Raw genomic sequence first — 17003 nt, forward strand, 5'->3', positions numbered from 1 at the left:
AACTTATGCTACTTCAAAGGAGGTTGAAAGCCACTATTTTTCAGGCTCTAAAAAACAACAGTGAAGAAATTTTAAAAGTTCAGAAGGCATTACCTGGTGCAGGCTGGCGTTCATTCCATTCGGTGGAGATTAAGATTTCTATAATTTTTATGAGGTGTTCAGTATTCTCAGAACTACAAAAAACAAAAAAAAAAAAGAGAGGTCTGTTAGAAACCTTGTTCCCTAAACAGCAAACTCATTTTCATTTCTGCACATTCAGGTGACTGTGTCCGATGGAAGTATGCAAATGCATTTGTGAACTAGTATCTTTAGAAGAAGCCTAATGACCCATCAACTTAGGACTACCCTCATCATCCCCAAATCCAGGTTTCTCTTCTATCACTTACCTTGCTGCTGGGAATCTGAAAAGCAGAGGGCTGAAGAGTTCAGAAAGTACTCTTGCATTCAAAAGATTTTTGCTGGACGTTTGAGAGAGCTTGAAGAAATGTTTTAGCAAATACTGCAGTGTGAGCCAGTACTGATGAGGTATGCTGGGTGACCTAATGAGCTTCTTCAACAGCTGGATGTATTCTTCAGAACTCTGCACTTCTGTGCATGAAAACAAAAAAAGCAAGGAAAAGGCTGAGCCTGTTGGTAGCTATCAGTGACTAAACACCTAGATTTCTGTTCTAGCTACAGATGAGTCGTTTAAAATGAGGGCACCAGGAGCAGCAGAGAGTACGTTTGCTCTTCTCATTAGAAAAGGCATTATAAGAAAGTTGAAATCTCATGTCAAATGGAAACACAAGAAACTCTGGGTGTGCAGAACCACAGGAGGTTCTGGGTGTGCTGCCTGCTGTGGGCCAGCTTCGAGTGTGATTGGCTAACTCCGAGGAGCAGCAGATAAGTATCGCAGGTTTTAACTTTGAAGGTTACGAACCACAATTTCCTGTCCCCAGAGCACTTCAACTGAGCATTAGCTCCTGAAACGGAGAGTCTTCCCTCAACTCATGTTCTAATGGAGGAAGGTGAAGCCAACATCCCCAGTCCCTCAGTCCCAGTCCAGTCCCCTGAATCCAGGGATGATACCTGGCACTCTGAGGCATTCTCTGATGCAGTGAGCCTTAAAAACCGACAAAAGGTTCACGATTAGCCATTCAACATGGGGATGGCCTTCCTAAGCAAATGAGAACCTGGGTCTTCTTCTGGATGCCCTGGTAGGGAGGGAGTTTGTGCTGATGGTGGGGGGGTGGGGAGGGACAGAGTCCTACTGACATTTTCTAAGCAATCTCTCTTTATATTGCAGCACTTGAGTTTACAAGTCCATCCACATCTGTTCAAGGAGACTCTCAGAAGAGACAACATACCTGAGGCCAAAGAAATCAGTTCACTGAAAACGGCTACCGGAATGACAGGATTTGGTAAGTCCAGGAGATAGCGTTTGAAGGCATCAGCTAAAACATGCACATCGAACATCTCCAAGTCCAAGGAGGCGGCATCTATGATAGAAATGTGCAAAAAAAAAAAAAAAAATCAGACATGTTATGCATTGTTTGGGGCGATTTTCTGAATGTGCAACTTAAATGTGACACGTGAAAGGAAGCAGTATGAGGACAAACAGAAGATGCTTGAGCATTTATTAGCAGTGTTTCTCTCAGGGGTTGCTCCTGGCATTTCAAATAGAGCATTTTCTCCTTGTGTAGGACTGTCGCCCACACTGTAAGCATTTTAGCATGAAGGCCCCTGCCCCTGCCCATGGTGTCAGAACACATTCCCAGACTTTGGGGCAACAGAAAACAGTGCCTCTGTTGTGGGCTGAATTGTGTCCCCCCAACTCCTATGTTGAAGCCCCAACTCCCAGCACCTCCAAATATGAATGTATTTGGAGACAGGGCCTTTAAAGAGGTGTTTAAATAAAAGGGGCCATTAGAGTGAGCCCTAGTCAACTTGACTGGTATTATAAAAGGCAAGAATTTAGACAGACACACCACAGGTGCATGCACAGAGGACACGGCAAGGAAGCGGCCTCCTCTAAGCCAAGAAGAAGCCAAACCTGCCCTGAGCTGGGCCTTTGAGCCTCCAGAATGGTGAGAAAACAGACTTCTGTTTTTTAAACCACCCAGTCCATGGAATTTTGTTACGGCAGCCATGGCAAACTACTGCAGCCAACACATCATTTGCAAATACGTTCTAGAGATGGGGGTTCTGCCCTGGTGGAGAAGGGTTTTGTCTAAGGATGCTGAAGCACATAGTAAAACCTTCCTAAAATCCCAATTTGGAAACATGAAATGCAATCCTGTCCTCAGATTTCCTAAAATTTGAGTTGTTCAATATCAGTATCAATTTAACCCAAGAGAGTATAGACTGATTTAATAGCAAGCGATTATAGAGTTTTAGCAATCTCAAGAAGAGCCATAAAAATAACATGAACATCCTTAGAATGTTTCTCCGTAGTACTGACAGAGTATCCTGATTAAGATACTACTAATTTAACTTGTGGGCACCGAACTATCTCGAAAGAAATATAAGATATTCAATCTGTCCAGTAAATCCTTCAGCTGGAAAACAGGTCAGGCAATTCAACCCTGGGGTGATGTGAATCACAGCTGCTCTGTAGAATGAGGCATACGGCACAGCTGGAAGAAGTGGTGCTGGGGGCTGGAGGGACCACAGTCACTGCTGAAGGATGCACACTAGTGATGGGCAAGACGACTCAAGAGCAATCATCTGGGGACTTGTATACTCAGTGGAGAAAGCGAAGCTGAGGAGTAAAAAGCTACATCTTTAAACAGCTTTATTTATTCATTTTTTCATTAAAAAAATTTTTTTTTAGAGGGTAACTGCTTTACAATGTTGTGTTAGTTTCTGCTTACAACAATGTGAATCAGCTACTAAGTATACATGATAGCTCAGTTGGTGAAGAATCTGCAGGAGATCCTGGTTTGATCCCTGGGTCGGGAAGATCCCCTGGAGAAGGGAAAGGCTACCCACTCCAGTATTCTGGCCTGGAGGATTCCATGGACTGTGTAGTCCATGGGGTTGCAAAGAGCCGGGAAACGACTGAGCAGCTTTTGCTTTCATACATTTGTGGCCTCCCTCCCACCCCCATCCTGCCCCTCGAGGTCACCGCAGAGCACCGAGCCCTGCCATTAGCAGCTCCCACCAGTTATCTCACACACGGGAGCGTACGCACGTCAGCGCCACTCTCTGTCTGTCCCCCCCTCCTTCCCCCGCTGCCGCAAGTCAGCTCTCTGCGTCTGCATCTACTCCTGCCCTGCAAATAGGCTCATCAGTACGGTTTGTCTAGACTACACACATATTCATTAATACACGGTATTTGTTAAACAGCTTTATTAACTGGGCGTTCAAATAAGTCAGAAAGCAGCACTGCTGGAGGTGCTGATACCACTTTTGGTAATCTGGATTCCAAGACAGTTAGAAAGTAACTAGGGGAAGTAACCTAACCAGGAGACTGATGGGCCTGGGTGGTGGCCTAGGAGAGGCTGAGAGAGAATCAAAGTTCACTTAGAGACGTTCAGCTTGAGAAGCAGCAGCAGCATCCTGGATGCCCACGAACCAGGGTGATACTGTAAAGCACTCAGGTTGAGCTGGAAGCTACCTGAGTTCCTTGAACACATCGTCATCATAAGCCAAACCTGTCTCACCAGCTAGGTGGATCTTATGAAAGATAATCATATAATATCATAAAGCTCAGAGATATCCATCCAGTAGCAAGTAAGGATAGGAAAAGAATGAAAAGGTGGAGAAGCAAAGGGTTAAACCACTTACATGTCCCACAAAGAACAAACCAGGTACATATCACATCTTTAGTAAGTGTGGGCAAGGGCAAGACTAGGTCTCTGTGTAAAGGATCCATGTGGAAAGTAATACAACTACTAGTGTGATTGTCAAAATTGTGTGTGCATCCCTACTGGAGCATTCTATAGCTGCTGGCCACCGCCCCCCACCAGCCAAATCACCTGTATACTCCATTTAATATCACTTTGCCCAGAAAATTCATATTTCTTAATTTGCTCATCCTAAAAAGGGTAATAAACCATTTTTGCAATGAGGTATAAACTTTAAGATGCTAAATATTCCCCACGTCCTTCCCTCAGGCAGGCTATCTGCTGCCTTCTCTGTGCAGGAGCAGGGCTGATACGCCATCCCTCTGTTGGGACACTTCCCACTATGGTAATTATGATCTCTCCCTCTCTCCCCCCCAGAGACTGATGGGTACTCCTAGGCTGACGTCCCTCGAGGGCACAGACTGTGGCTCTCACCTGCTCTTCTCACATCCTTCAGGGCTCAGCACAGAATGTGCTTGTGAAATGTTTGTGGGCTAAGCTACAAAACGTCCTGAGAGTGATGTTAACTCACCGAAGCCCTTCTCCAACACATGAGGTATTATTCCAAAGAGACTTTATAGCTTTTGAATGAAATAACCTTACTTTGAGTCCTTAGGTAAGCTCACCTTATGTCAAATTCCACCAGAGCTGATGTAGTACGTTCTATTTATTTACAGATATATTCTAAAGCTCCTTGGACTTTCTGACTTCTAAGTCTCCTTTTCCGTATTAAAGCTTTCCTAACGTGCTTTTCCAGCTTGCCATGTGGTGACTCTGGAAGTTGGCTGAGTCTTCAGGTCTGGGTTGGGGGCATTTACACTCTCTTCCAACCTGCATTTCACTGAGTCTACGCCTGACAGGTAACCAGTAACCTCTCCCACATTTCAGCCCTTCTCCCACTGGAATGGAGTCCCCTCCCTGACTGATCTCTAGCTGAGTCAGTTGGGGTCCTCAATTTTGCTGCCCTACTCCTGACTTTAGGAGACATCAGCCAGTCCTTGCAGCCATTTCTGATTGTCACAAGCAGGATACAATCTCACTGGCATCTAGTGGGCAGAGGCCAGGAGTGCTGCTGAAATCCTACAATGCTAAGAACAGCTCCTTGACAACAAAGAATTATCCACCCTAAAATGTCCACGCACTGAGGCTGAAAAAGCTTGAATTTTAAAATTGAGGCATCTTGACATGTGATTACCAGGTAATGATTTCTTATTTGTATATACCATTGTTAAAGCTTCACCACAGTAAGTCTGGTTGATATCCACACAGAGACACACATAGAAATTTTTTTCTTGTGATGTGAACTTTTAAAGAAAAAAACCTGAATCAGGTTAAGACAAGCCAAAAAGGTGGGGAGAGGAAGAATAATTCACACCATTAAAATTTTTAAAAAGACAATGTATTTTAGGGCAATACAGTGGGGGGAAAAAGAATAAGGACTTTTAGGGTCAGAACAATCTGGATGCAAGTCATGGCTTTATAAGCAGTGGTAACTTTTATACACAAGACTGATGTGGGGATGAAATAAAGTAACTTAGTGGGTGCTAATAAAAGTGGGCTGTTGTCTTCTACCCACGTCCACCCTTTTCTGACATTGGTAATTCATGGGGTTAGCTAAAAGCCAAGCTTTTTGTTTTTGAGTTTAAGTGACTTATCTCTGAGCTTCCTCCAGAGATAAGTTTTTAATCTCTGGAAATTACAATTTTTTAAAATAGACAAATCCTCAAGCTGGAAATAGTCCAGGAGGATCCTCACTCCTAAACTGAGATAATGTTTACACTTTTTGTTTTGCCACAAAATTCACTTTTATAGCACAGAATCCAAGGAAAACCAGTTTTCTGTGTGTGTTTTGATCTCAAATGGGGCAGAAAGCTGTCTATCAAAATATCTTGTTGACTTGACTTTGGGTTATTTATTCCATCTTACCGGTGGTGTGAAGATTTTTTTTAAAAGCTCAACTGGATCATTTTGTTTTTGGTCACATTTGAAAACATAACCACTCTTTTTCAAATAACCCCCATTTCATCAGTGTCTGAAATCTAAACATTTCCTGTGACTTTTAACATGCTCAATTTGACCAATTTTCTGACCAAAACATGTATCTCTAGTTCAATTGGCTAGGACAAAACTCAGTGTTTCCTTAACACTCTGGTAAAGCTGTTAGAAAAAAAAAACCCACGGCTTTTCACCTTGCTTTTTCTGACAGTCAACTTCTAATGACCTACTCTGGATGTGTAGGAGGATGTGCCCTGTGTTGTGTGTAAGACTGATTTCCATGTACAAAGGAAAAATGAAAGTTAAAAAAATTTTTTTCAAGCTTCAAACATTTGGGTGGTGTGTTTTAAGTCAAACTATCGACTGATGAAGATCTAATCTCCCTTTTTTCCCAGAAACATCTTTTCTAGAAATTTTCATAAGCTGCCTCGTTTTGAAGCTGCCTCACACTTCAAATTTTTTCATTTATTAAATATCACGTGGGTATTCTTTGCATAACTGTACATCTGAAAATGCTTCTTCTAAAGCTAGATTTTACTTCTTTTGGTTTAAGCACCCAAACTCAGTTAAAACAGTGCAAGGCAAAAAAAATTATCAGTAAAAAGAAAAGAATTGGGAGGGAATAAAGCCTTTGACTGTGTGGATCACAATAAACTGTGGAAAATTCTTAAAGAGATGGGAATACCAGACCATCTGACCTGTCTCTTGAGAAACCTGTATGCAGGTCAGGAAGCAACAGTTAGAACTGGACATGGAACAACAGACTGGCTCCAAATAGGAAAAGGAGTACGTCAAGGCTGTATATTGTCACCCTGCTTATTTAACTTATATGCAGAGTACATCATGAGAAACACTGGGCTAGATGAAGCACAAGCTGGAATCAAGACTGCCGGGAGAAATATCAATAACCTCAGATATGCAGATGACACCACCCTTATGGCAGAAAGTGAAGAGGAACTAAAAGGCCTCCTGATGAAAGTGAAAGAGGAGAGTGAAAAAGCTGGCTTAAAGCTCAGCATTCAGAAAACTAAGATCATGGCATCTGGTCCCATCACCTCATGGGAAATAGATGGGGAAACAGTGGAAACAGTGTCAGACTTTATTTTTTAGGGCTCCAAAATCACTGCAGATGGTGACTGCAGCCATGGAATTAAAAGAGTAATCCTTGGAAGGAAAGTTATGACCAACCTAGACAGCATATTAAAAAGCAGAGACATTACTTTGCCAACAAAGGTTCATCTAGTCAAGGCTATGGTTTTTCCAGTGGTCATGTATGGATGTGAGAGTTGGATGGTGAAGAAAGCTGAGCACCAAAAAATTGATGCTTTTGAACTGTGGTGTTGGAGAAGACACTTGAGAGTCCCTTGGACTGCAAGGAGATCCAACCAGTCCATCCTAGAGGAGATCAGTCCTGGGTGTTCACTGGAAGGACTGATGCTGAAGCTGAAACTCCAATACTTTGGCCACCTCATGCAAAGAGTTAGTTGACTCACTGGAAAAGACCCTGATGCTGGGAAGGCTTGAGGGCAGGAGGAGAAGGGGACGACAGATTATGAGATGGCTAGATGGCATCACCGACTCGATGGACATGGGTTTGGGTAGACTCCGGGGGTTAGTGATGAACAGGGAGGCCTGGCGTGCTGCGATTCATGGGGTCACAAAGAGTCGGACATGACTGAGTGACTGAACTAAAGTGAAAGGGTCTAAGAGATTCCAGAAGCTGATGTAGAAGATGACTTGCTGGAATGACGGCAAGTAAATTTATATTTTTATAGTTGTATTCTGTATGGCAAAGAGGGAAGGAACTAATAGTTAAGGTACCATTTGGTTAAATTAATGGATGCCATTTAACCAATGGTGTGCTAAGAGTTGACTTGAATTGGCTCACAATTCTTCCCAAGTGGTAACACATTGGTAACATGAAATTAATCACGTAGGAATATTTACACTACAGAAATGGGGAAATGCTACAAACCAGGGCTTCCCCCCACTTCTCCAAGAATTGGTTTACCAGCACACTACTAAATATAATAATATCATTATGTTGAAAGCGTTAGTCACTCAGTGTGTCCAACTCTTTGTGACCTCATGGACTATACTGTCCATGGAATTCTCCAGGGAAGAATACTGGAGTGGGTTGCCATTTCCTTCTCCAGGAGATCTTCCCAACCCAGGGATCAAACCTGGGTCTCCCACATTGCAGGCAGATTCTTTACAGTGTGGTTATGTGGCTCAGCTGGTAAAGAATCCGCCTGCAATGAGGGAGACCCGGGTTCAATCCCTGGATTGGAAAGATCCCCTGGAGAAGGGAAAGGCTGCCCACTCCAGCATTCTGGCCTGGAGAATTCCATGAACTGTATAGTCAGTCCATGGGGTCACAAAGAGTCGGACATGACTGTGTGACTTTCACTTTACTTGATAAAATATGGCATGAAAAGACAAGCAAGCAAGAAAGGAATGAAGACAGAAAGAAAAGAAGGGAAAAGATCAGAAGAGACCTTTGCTAAATGACAGGTTTATAAGTACTTTTTCAACTAGTCCAGATGTATTAGATGTAGCCAATGGCAAGGTCAGAGAAAGATGACAGATGAGCAGAATCAGAGAAATCCCAAGATGTTTCTCTCCTGTGCAATTTCTGCAGGCCCAAGAGGCTCATGGCTGTGATGCCAGCCAATGTACCTGCAGGCAGACAGGCACAGACACCCCTGCTCAGGAGACAAACATCAAAGGCCTGCCCTCTTACAGGAAGAGCACACAGGGAAGTGTGCAGGATTTCTGAGCTCCCTCCAAACTGAGAACGTTGCACGTTTAAGCTCAAGTGTTTTGTGCTTTACCTGAAACACAAAGGTAAGAACCGTCTCTCCCTCTGTGTACTTCCAGCTCTCTGACACTCACCACAATCAAGAAGCTGTCGTAACTCGGCCGGGCTGCTGGAGCTCTGTGTTCTGTATAGAGTTGAACATTCCAGACCTGGGACACAAAACAGACTGAGTATGCAAAACACAGCTCTCTGGGGAACCTGCAAGCCTGCAGCCAGAGAGACATTCCAGTTTTCATCCAGTGTCTATTTGAGATGTGTACCAAGCATTCTTGGAAGTCAACTCCCACTATTCATCTTATTTGGCATATCAATAATTTTGGCAAAATCATCTGGCCACTGAGGAACAAGTTAATTCCATTTATTAAAACAGGGAGAATTTAAAAGTTTCCATATAGTAACTACACAACAGTATGGAGTGAGAAGTCAGAGCAATACTATCTCCCCAGGTCACGGCCACAAACAGCTTATGTATCCAGCACAGGTGGCAGGAAGTGGATTCAATGAACATCCACGCAACAGATATAAATGGTAACACCCACGAGATGAGGCCATAACCCGTGAGCTGATGTCCCTGGCCAGCTGGATTACCTTTCTTTTCAATGGCTTCCACGAGCTTGATAAGAAGCGGTGGAGCGACGTCAGGGGGTGCGAACTGCTCTGCAAGGTCCGGGAGAGTGGAAGCTGCAAGCACAAACAACCCTGCGGTTACGTTTGATCGAGGGTAGTCCAGTGCGGTCAAGAGCAGAGAAAACGATCCCGACACGAGGTCACGGACTGCAGTCACGACAGCAGCAAGCTCAGGCCAGGACGAAAGAGGGGGCCCGCGCGGGGCCCTGTGTTTATTAGAAGGCTCCTCTCAGGCCGCCACCCTCCAGCGCTGCCTCTTCCCACGAGTGAGCTGCCCGGGGGACACGCCTGCTGCTCCTCTCCTAGGACACGATCAGAAGGCTCCCCAGAAGCCCAGATCCCCTGCCTCAGCGGCTTCTCGGGTCTCTGCCTCAGGTCCATCCTTCTGCGCGCAGACCTGGCTCCGGCGTGCCCCACCGGCCCGAGGCATGGGCTGGGGCGGAGGGGAGCGGGCTCAGGATGGAAGGGAGCCTGGCCGTGCACGGTTCCGGCGGCACGGGGCCAAGCCAGGCGTGGACCAGCTCTCCACATGCCACCACACTCTCGGGCAGAACTCGGAACCCAAGAAATCTAAATTCAAATCCAGCTTCCCGGTCATCGTGAAGAAATAACTGTAGGAGGCTGGAACAGCTTTTATCAAACCATCTGTCAATGTGATTTTTAATTTTCAAATATTCAGATGCAAGTTGCTTGGGCCTCCTTTGTGTTTTGGCCCAAGCTCCACAAATGCCAAGGTGGGTGTAATATCAAACACGAAGCAGGTACAAATGATCACTGGCCACCCAACACTCCAGTCCCCATGGACCTGCTATTGAAATGCCTTTATTGGCTTACATATGTTTTGGTCAGTCAATAGCTTAACACATGTGATACTGTCATGAAGTATTCTTTCCACGCTTTTATTTACATGTTTTACCAAATGATAACAAAAGAAAAAAAATCTAATTGGGTGACACACATAATGTCCTTCAACATTTGATAACTGTATATTTCACTCCAAAAAAATATATAAATACTTTTCTCATAAGATACCAGAAGAGGGAGCTAAATATACGCACCTCAAATTTCTCAAAATGCAAAATATAGGTAAACAGTCTTTATGAAAATACCTACCTGTGCAGTCTATTTATCAGCCACCCATAAATCACTTTTAGACACTTAAGGTTCATAGCTGTATATGTACTCTCACATAGTTTATATAATCTAAGACTAAATATTGACAATTTTGTTTCAATGAGATTTCAGTGGTGTGACTTTTTAAGCCATATATCATGTTAAGCAAATTTCTAATGCAGCCCATCTTTCTAATAGTGAGTTAGCACAGAGAAACAACAGATTCACAACAGTCAAGTAAGATTATGTTAAACTCTGACCTCAGAAAATTAAGTATTGTTGATGTGATTTTGGAAACCCAGAGCCTGTAGTATAAGACCCTTCTCTTCCCTGAGAGAGTAACGTGGTCTTGCCACCTAACTCTGTTAGCCATACCAACTACCGTGGATAAAAAGAAAAGAGCTATGTTACGGAAGAAAATCCTATAGCAGCACTCTCCAGAAGAACTTGCTGTGATGAGGGAAATGATCTATTAGCTGTGCTACCCAGCAAGTGCTCTGAGCACCTGGAATGTAATTGCTGCAACGGAAGAAGAGAATTTTTAATGTCTATTGATTTAAAATGAAATAGCTGTAAACTACTGACCACAGTCCTGAAGAGCAGAGTCCCATAGCCTGAACAAGGGCAAGTTTCGTCACAAGCACATGAAAGATTCCTGAGCTGACTTCATACTACAAAAACCCCACTATAGGGCCAGCCCCGAGCACCCAGCATTGGTACATGGGACTCAACAACGTCTGAACACAGGGCACACAAGGTTTCTCACTGAGCTTCCTGGGCCACTTTGTCCTACTGCAACAGCACTTGAACACACTTTGCACTTCATAAAAGCAAGGCAGGCATGCTACTGACTTGCCAGACAGTCACGATGCAGAGAGCTGAGTGGGAACTTCGCCTCACCTGTGTTTCCGCCACCAACCTGAGCCTATGGATCACCCGGAGAACTTGTCATGCAGACAGACTGCTGGTACAACTACAAACCCCCAGCATCAGAATATCCAAGAATGGAGCTAGTCATCTGTTTTGGGTTAGTAATAAGTTTTAAGACATGCTATTATGAGAAGCAAATCCATGCAAGTGACCCCTACCCACTGCCTGAAAAAAAATCCAGCAATGACATTGCCCAAATCTGTTAAAGTATGAGTATACCTGAAAAGTCCTTAAAATAGAAGTATCTTGGGGTGGGGGGAGGGATACATTAGGAGATTGGGATTAACATATACACACCACTATATATAAAATAGATAATCAACAAGGACCTACTGTATAGCACAGGGAACTCAGTATTTTGCAATAACCTGTACAGAGGAAAATCTGAAGACTATATACATGTATATATGAAACTGAATTGCTTGCTATGCCGCACACCTGAAGTTAACATGATACTGTAAATCAGCTATTCTTTAGTAAAAAACGCAAATATCTTTAAAGTTTCTTTTTAACTAAAGTAGTCTTTTAGTTAAAAGCACTGTAAATAAAAAAAGAAATACCATAAAAGAGCACAGCCTCTCATTTCCTCTGATAAACTATAAACTATTTCCTTTTGCCTTAGATTATCAGCTCACAAAACTATCCTCCCCTACAGATGCCTTCTACACTGAGCAAAATGAAATTTCCTATCAGCACATGTAACAGGAGAAAAATATTATTAATTAGGACTGACTGTAGCATCTCTTAACCTTCTCAAACTTACAGATCTCAGCGTATACCAAAGTGCAAAAAGCTAAAGATTAAATAGTAAATACACGAACCCACACATCTGCACAACATTCACCCAACTAACATGTCTTGTTCCTCCTCCTCTTCCCTCATAAATTACAGAAGCATTTTTTTTAATTAAAAAAAAAAAAAAAGTTGGCAACCAAAGATGGAATTGCTTAATAAAAGTTTATCTTCTCCCAGAATCTTATCAACATGATCATTTCTGCAAGCAAATATGAAAGTTAAATTAAGTGATAATTAAAGATTTCACCTAACTGTGATTGAAATGTGCACACAACAGTTGTTATATTACTGGGCTGGCAAATACTACATATAAAATTGTTTCTACCACTCTTATTTCTTCACTTTAGTTTGAAGGAGGGGAAAAAAAAATCTTTTCTAAGTCCTTTCAATGTTTCTTTGGCAAAACATGGTAGTTTGCTTTCCATATCCTGAGATGCAAAATATCATTTGTTTCACGCATACAAGTGCAACATGAAGTTTCTAAAAAGCACTGTGATGGCTTTCTCAACACCTTTCTCAAAGTACACCCCAGAATATTTTAAAAAGAAAAATACTAGACGTATGCAGTAGGAAGTACAGGTACTCCTTTGTAACACACTGAGTGAATTTATCACTGAGTTTTTTTTTTAATATTGAAGAAAGCTTATTACTCAAATGTATAAATCATTACAACTGATTAAAGTTTTGCAATAGGAATTTTAAAAAGTAAATTTTACAAAGACACAAGGTTTTTTAAAAATAACAATGCAAGGATTTCCTATTCTGTAGTACAATATCTATGATTCAGTCCATTTCCTTTTAAAATATTTAAACACAGGGGATGTGGAAGCTTTACCCAAGAAATTTATGAAGTTCACCTTTTCTACTTTGAGTAATAAGCTCAATTAACAGTGAAAAGTCTAAAAAGCATTTTAAAGCAAAATATTAATTATTTCAACAATCCTAAAATCAACTATTCCTTTAATTTTATTAAATACTCAAGGTCAATATTTACACTTCTGTTAGATCCCATTTTAAAGAATTTCAGCAGGAAATGACAACTGCTAGGAAGTACCAAATTTGGCAAATTGTTCTTTGAAAAGTCCTTGATAACGTACATCATACAGGTCAATAAACTGAAACATAATGGAACTCATACACACACACACACACAATATAGAGGTCATATATGGTGACCATTAAACAAAACACAAATTAGCAGAGCGTAATCCTTATCAAGTTTACATATAAATTCTCATTTGATTTCACCTTACAGACAGATTTGTATGCCTGAATGAGGAATGTTTTCTGGTTTTGAATCCTGCTGTAATCAGTGTACACGTGTGGAGAGCCAAGTCTACTCTTAAAGCTGGGTGAATTTTAGATTCCTCCACTGTAAGCCAACACCAGTTTTTCACTTAGCTGAATCACTTTTCATCAAAAGATATCAGTATTACTCAGAGAGAAAGAAGACAAGAAAAGCAGAAGGCTCTGAAAGTGGTGGTGAAGCCAAGATGTGTCTTGTTTCAAAAAAAAAAAAGAGGAATCAGCGTTTTATAGGAACACCAATGAACTATTCATACTGTTTAAGAGCCCACTCATTGGAAAATACCCTGATGGTGGGAAAGACTGAGGGCAGGAAAAGGGGGCAACAAAAGGATGAGATGGTTGGATGGCATCACCGACTCAATGGACAGGAGTTTGAGCAACCTCCAGGAGATAGTGAAGGACAGGGAAGCCTGGCGTGCTGCAGTTCCAAGGGATCGCAGAGTCAGATGCTACTGAGCGACTGAACAACAACAAACTAATGAACTAGGTGTCCTGGGCTGCAGAAAAGCATTCTTGAGGACACATCAGTCAGTCAGTTCAGTCGCTCAGTGGTGTCCCACTCTTTGCAACCCCATGGACCCCAGCACACCAGGCTTCCCTGTCCATCACCAACTCCCAGGGCCTGCTCAAACTCATCAGATGCTGCATTTTCCACTAGTTCTATTTCCCCCTCTTTGCCCTGGCGACAACCAATCGCATGGAAGAGGAGAGAGCCTTCCCTCCCGACGGAGGCCCTTCCCAAATCACCAACATGGACAGGCCTGAACAGTCCTTGGGCGCCAGTGGTGTGTGGGAGACAGTGGCATTCCTCGCGTTCAACAGTGCCAACGCCGCTACGGAGTGCAAGATGAAACCAGCGCACAGCTGCACCTTTTGGAGGCCTTCTCCATAAAAAAAGATATTTTAGAATTAGGGCCTGGCAGGGACGAATGGAAAATTTAAGCTGAAATTCTGGGACTCCAGAAACGGCCCCAGCCAAGTATTTCATTACTGATGGAAGCAGCTTGGAAGTACATAAAAAGCTGCCACTTACCTTTTAAAATGTAGTACAAATAAACAGAAAAGAAAGTATATGCAAAGTGTGGATCAGTATTAAATCAAGATGCTTGCCTATTAACTGTTGCTCAATCAAAACTTTTTTCCACCTGGAACAATCTCTCTCATTCTTTCAAGTGAAAAATGGACATTCTGGTAGGCTAAAATCTAATCCCCAAAATACTTTTCTTAAATAAATCTTATAAGCACATTCATACTTTATGCTTATAATGGTTAGTACTCTGAACGTTTAAACTTCTCAAGTTCTATGGGCAAAGCTGTAACAAATGCTGGCTAAGACAATGCAGAAAAAAGCTAAACAAAACAAACAAACAAACCCCACCAAAATAAAATAATCATGAGTTCCTTAACTTTGGAACTGTTTAATCAGCAGTAGAGAAATTACTAAAAGCACAACTTTAAAGCCAAAGAGACCTGGGTTTTAATCTTGGTTTTGCCACTTACTGAGTATAATCTTGGGTATGTTAATTAACTTGAACCCCAGTTTCTTCACCTGTAAAATGGGAACAATTTTAAGTGTACCAAGGATTAAATGAATAATTTATAAACAAACATGGGTAAGCACAGTGCCTAGAATGTAGCAAGCGCAAGCTAATGGGTAGCTATTATTAGTTTTGAATCATCCATTTAATCTTTTCTATTATTCATAGATTTTTAAAATACCCAAAAGCAATGGTAAGTATTAACACCAGAAATTATTAATTAAGACAGAATTCTCAAGTTTTTCTTTAAGGTGACAAACAGGAAACATTTAATTAGAGTAGATATCTGCATTTTGCCTTTCTATATGTAAAAAAACAGTATCTTTTCAGAAATCATACCTAAATTATCACATGATTTTCACTACAGTGCACTTTCCCCCTATAAGGACAATCTATTTGAGTTACTGTGTTTCAGTTTTCTGAATGTAAAGGAAAAATATAGTTGGAATGATACTGAACTTGGTGAAAACTAGGATTTTTCTTTTGGAATAGGAGGAAGAAAAAAAATACAAGCAACTGAAAATGGGAGTAGAAAGTAAATGTCAAAATCTTCAGCCATAACTGCACTATTTTTAGGCATAACTAGTTGGAGGGAATTAAAGAGTTGTCAACAGATTTAAACAAGAAGTTTGCAAATCTTTTCAGATCCCCTAAACTAATTAGTCTTTAATACCTTTAAGTTTTATCTTCTCCCATGTATCTCTTCTGCTCCACAGCGGGGGAAAAAATGGATCTAACATCCTCTGCCCATCTAATTTATTTCTAGACAAGAGACTAGTCCAGGAAACAAACAGCAGGCAAAGACTTTATTAAACATAAGCAGACATTACAGTTTCACTTCTGATGGCCTTGGCTGAAGTCTTGGCATTGAGATAATTGAAATGCAAGATTACACTTACTCTTTGACAGGCTAGCCTAATTAATTGTGATTCTTATCACCTAAACTGGAGTCTGATTTAAAGATTACCATTTATAGCATAGAGCAAATTAAGATGCAGGGAGAGATAAATGGGGAAGAGAAAAAGACTTCCCCCTCTCCCCACACGGAAAATAATTTGTAGTTGAGTCCCTAGGATCTGGGAACCTAATGGTTTATAAGGAAAGTTGGGATCCTTTGGTTGATTGGCTTAGAAAGACTTCATACAAAGTGTGCTGAGAGATCCCGAAAGGGAAGGAAAGAAAGGAAGAATCGTGTGACTCAAACCCAACGGGCACTTGACCATTTATTGAGTGAGTGAATGTTACTGAACATCACTCATGAATCACACCGCCACACTAAGCATCTTACAGACAGGCGTTCACTTATTTTTCATAGCAGTTCCTTATCACCCTCAATTTAAAGGCGAGGAGACTGAGAGAAATGAAGTCATTCAATCACAAACCTCCTGAATAGTGTCCCCGAGTTCAGCTTGAACCTGTTTCTTTCCACCAGAATCTTATTTCTTCTTTTCAAAGACAGAAACCTGTGATAAGTTTCCCCAAATTTCCCACCAAGGCTCCCTAGTTTAAGGGTAACTGCAACAAGAGATTCCTGTGACACACAGTGGATGCTCCCCAGGTGGGCAGCTATAGTATTGATACTTTCTGGTGTCTTCAAGTAAAATGACTCTAATAATACCAGTTTTTGCACTCCCCACCAAATAAACAAAGGATGTTCAAGCTACCACGTGATCGCACTCATCTCACACGCTAGCAGAGTAATGCTCAAAATTTTCCAAGCCAGGCTTCAACAGTACATTAACTGTGAACTTACAGATGTTCAAATTGGATTTAGAAAAGGCAGAAGAACCAGAGATCAAATTGCCAACACCCGCTGGATCATCAAAAAAGCAAGAGAGTTCCAGAAAAACATCTACTTCTGATTTTTTGACTACACCAAAGCCTTTGACTGTGTGGATCACCACAAACTGTGGAAAATTCTTCAAGAGATGGGAATACCAGACCACCTTACCTGCCTTCTGAGAAATCTGTATGCAGGTCAACAAGCAATAGTTAGAACTGGATATGAAACAACAGACTGGTTCCAAATCGGGAAAGGAGTAGGTCAAG

At 41.8% G+C, this 17003-nt stretch overlaps 1 protein-coding gene across 1 annotated transcript in view; it reads right to left on the reverse strand.

The window, feature by feature from the left end:
- The window catches only part of PIK3R1 (phosphoinositide-3-kinase regulatory subunit 1), a 92164-nt gene that overhangs the window by 20125 nt on the left and 55036 nt on the right, over window positions 1-17003 (reverse strand). Inside the window, exons 3-7 of the mRNA XM_043887927.1 lie at window positions 9232-9324; window positions 8718-8792; window positions 1347-1478; window positions 387-588; window positions 94-173 (exon numbers count right to left, since the gene is read on the reverse strand). Of these exons, the coding sequence (XP_043743862.1) occupies window positions 94-173; window positions 387-588; window positions 1347-1478; window positions 8718-8792; window positions 9232-9324 (582 nt within the window). The remainder of the gene's footprint in view (window positions 1-93; window positions 174-386; window positions 589-1346; window positions 1479-8717; window positions 8793-9231; window positions 9325-17003) is intronic.

Source organism: Cervus elaphus, chromosome 25 (assembly GCF_910594005.1).
Source record: "Cervus elaphus chromosome 25, mCerEla1.1, whole genome shotgun sequence".
NCBI classification, from domain to species: domain Eukaryota; kingdom Metazoa; phylum Chordata; class Mammalia; order Artiodactyla; family Cervidae; genus Cervus; species Cervus elaphus.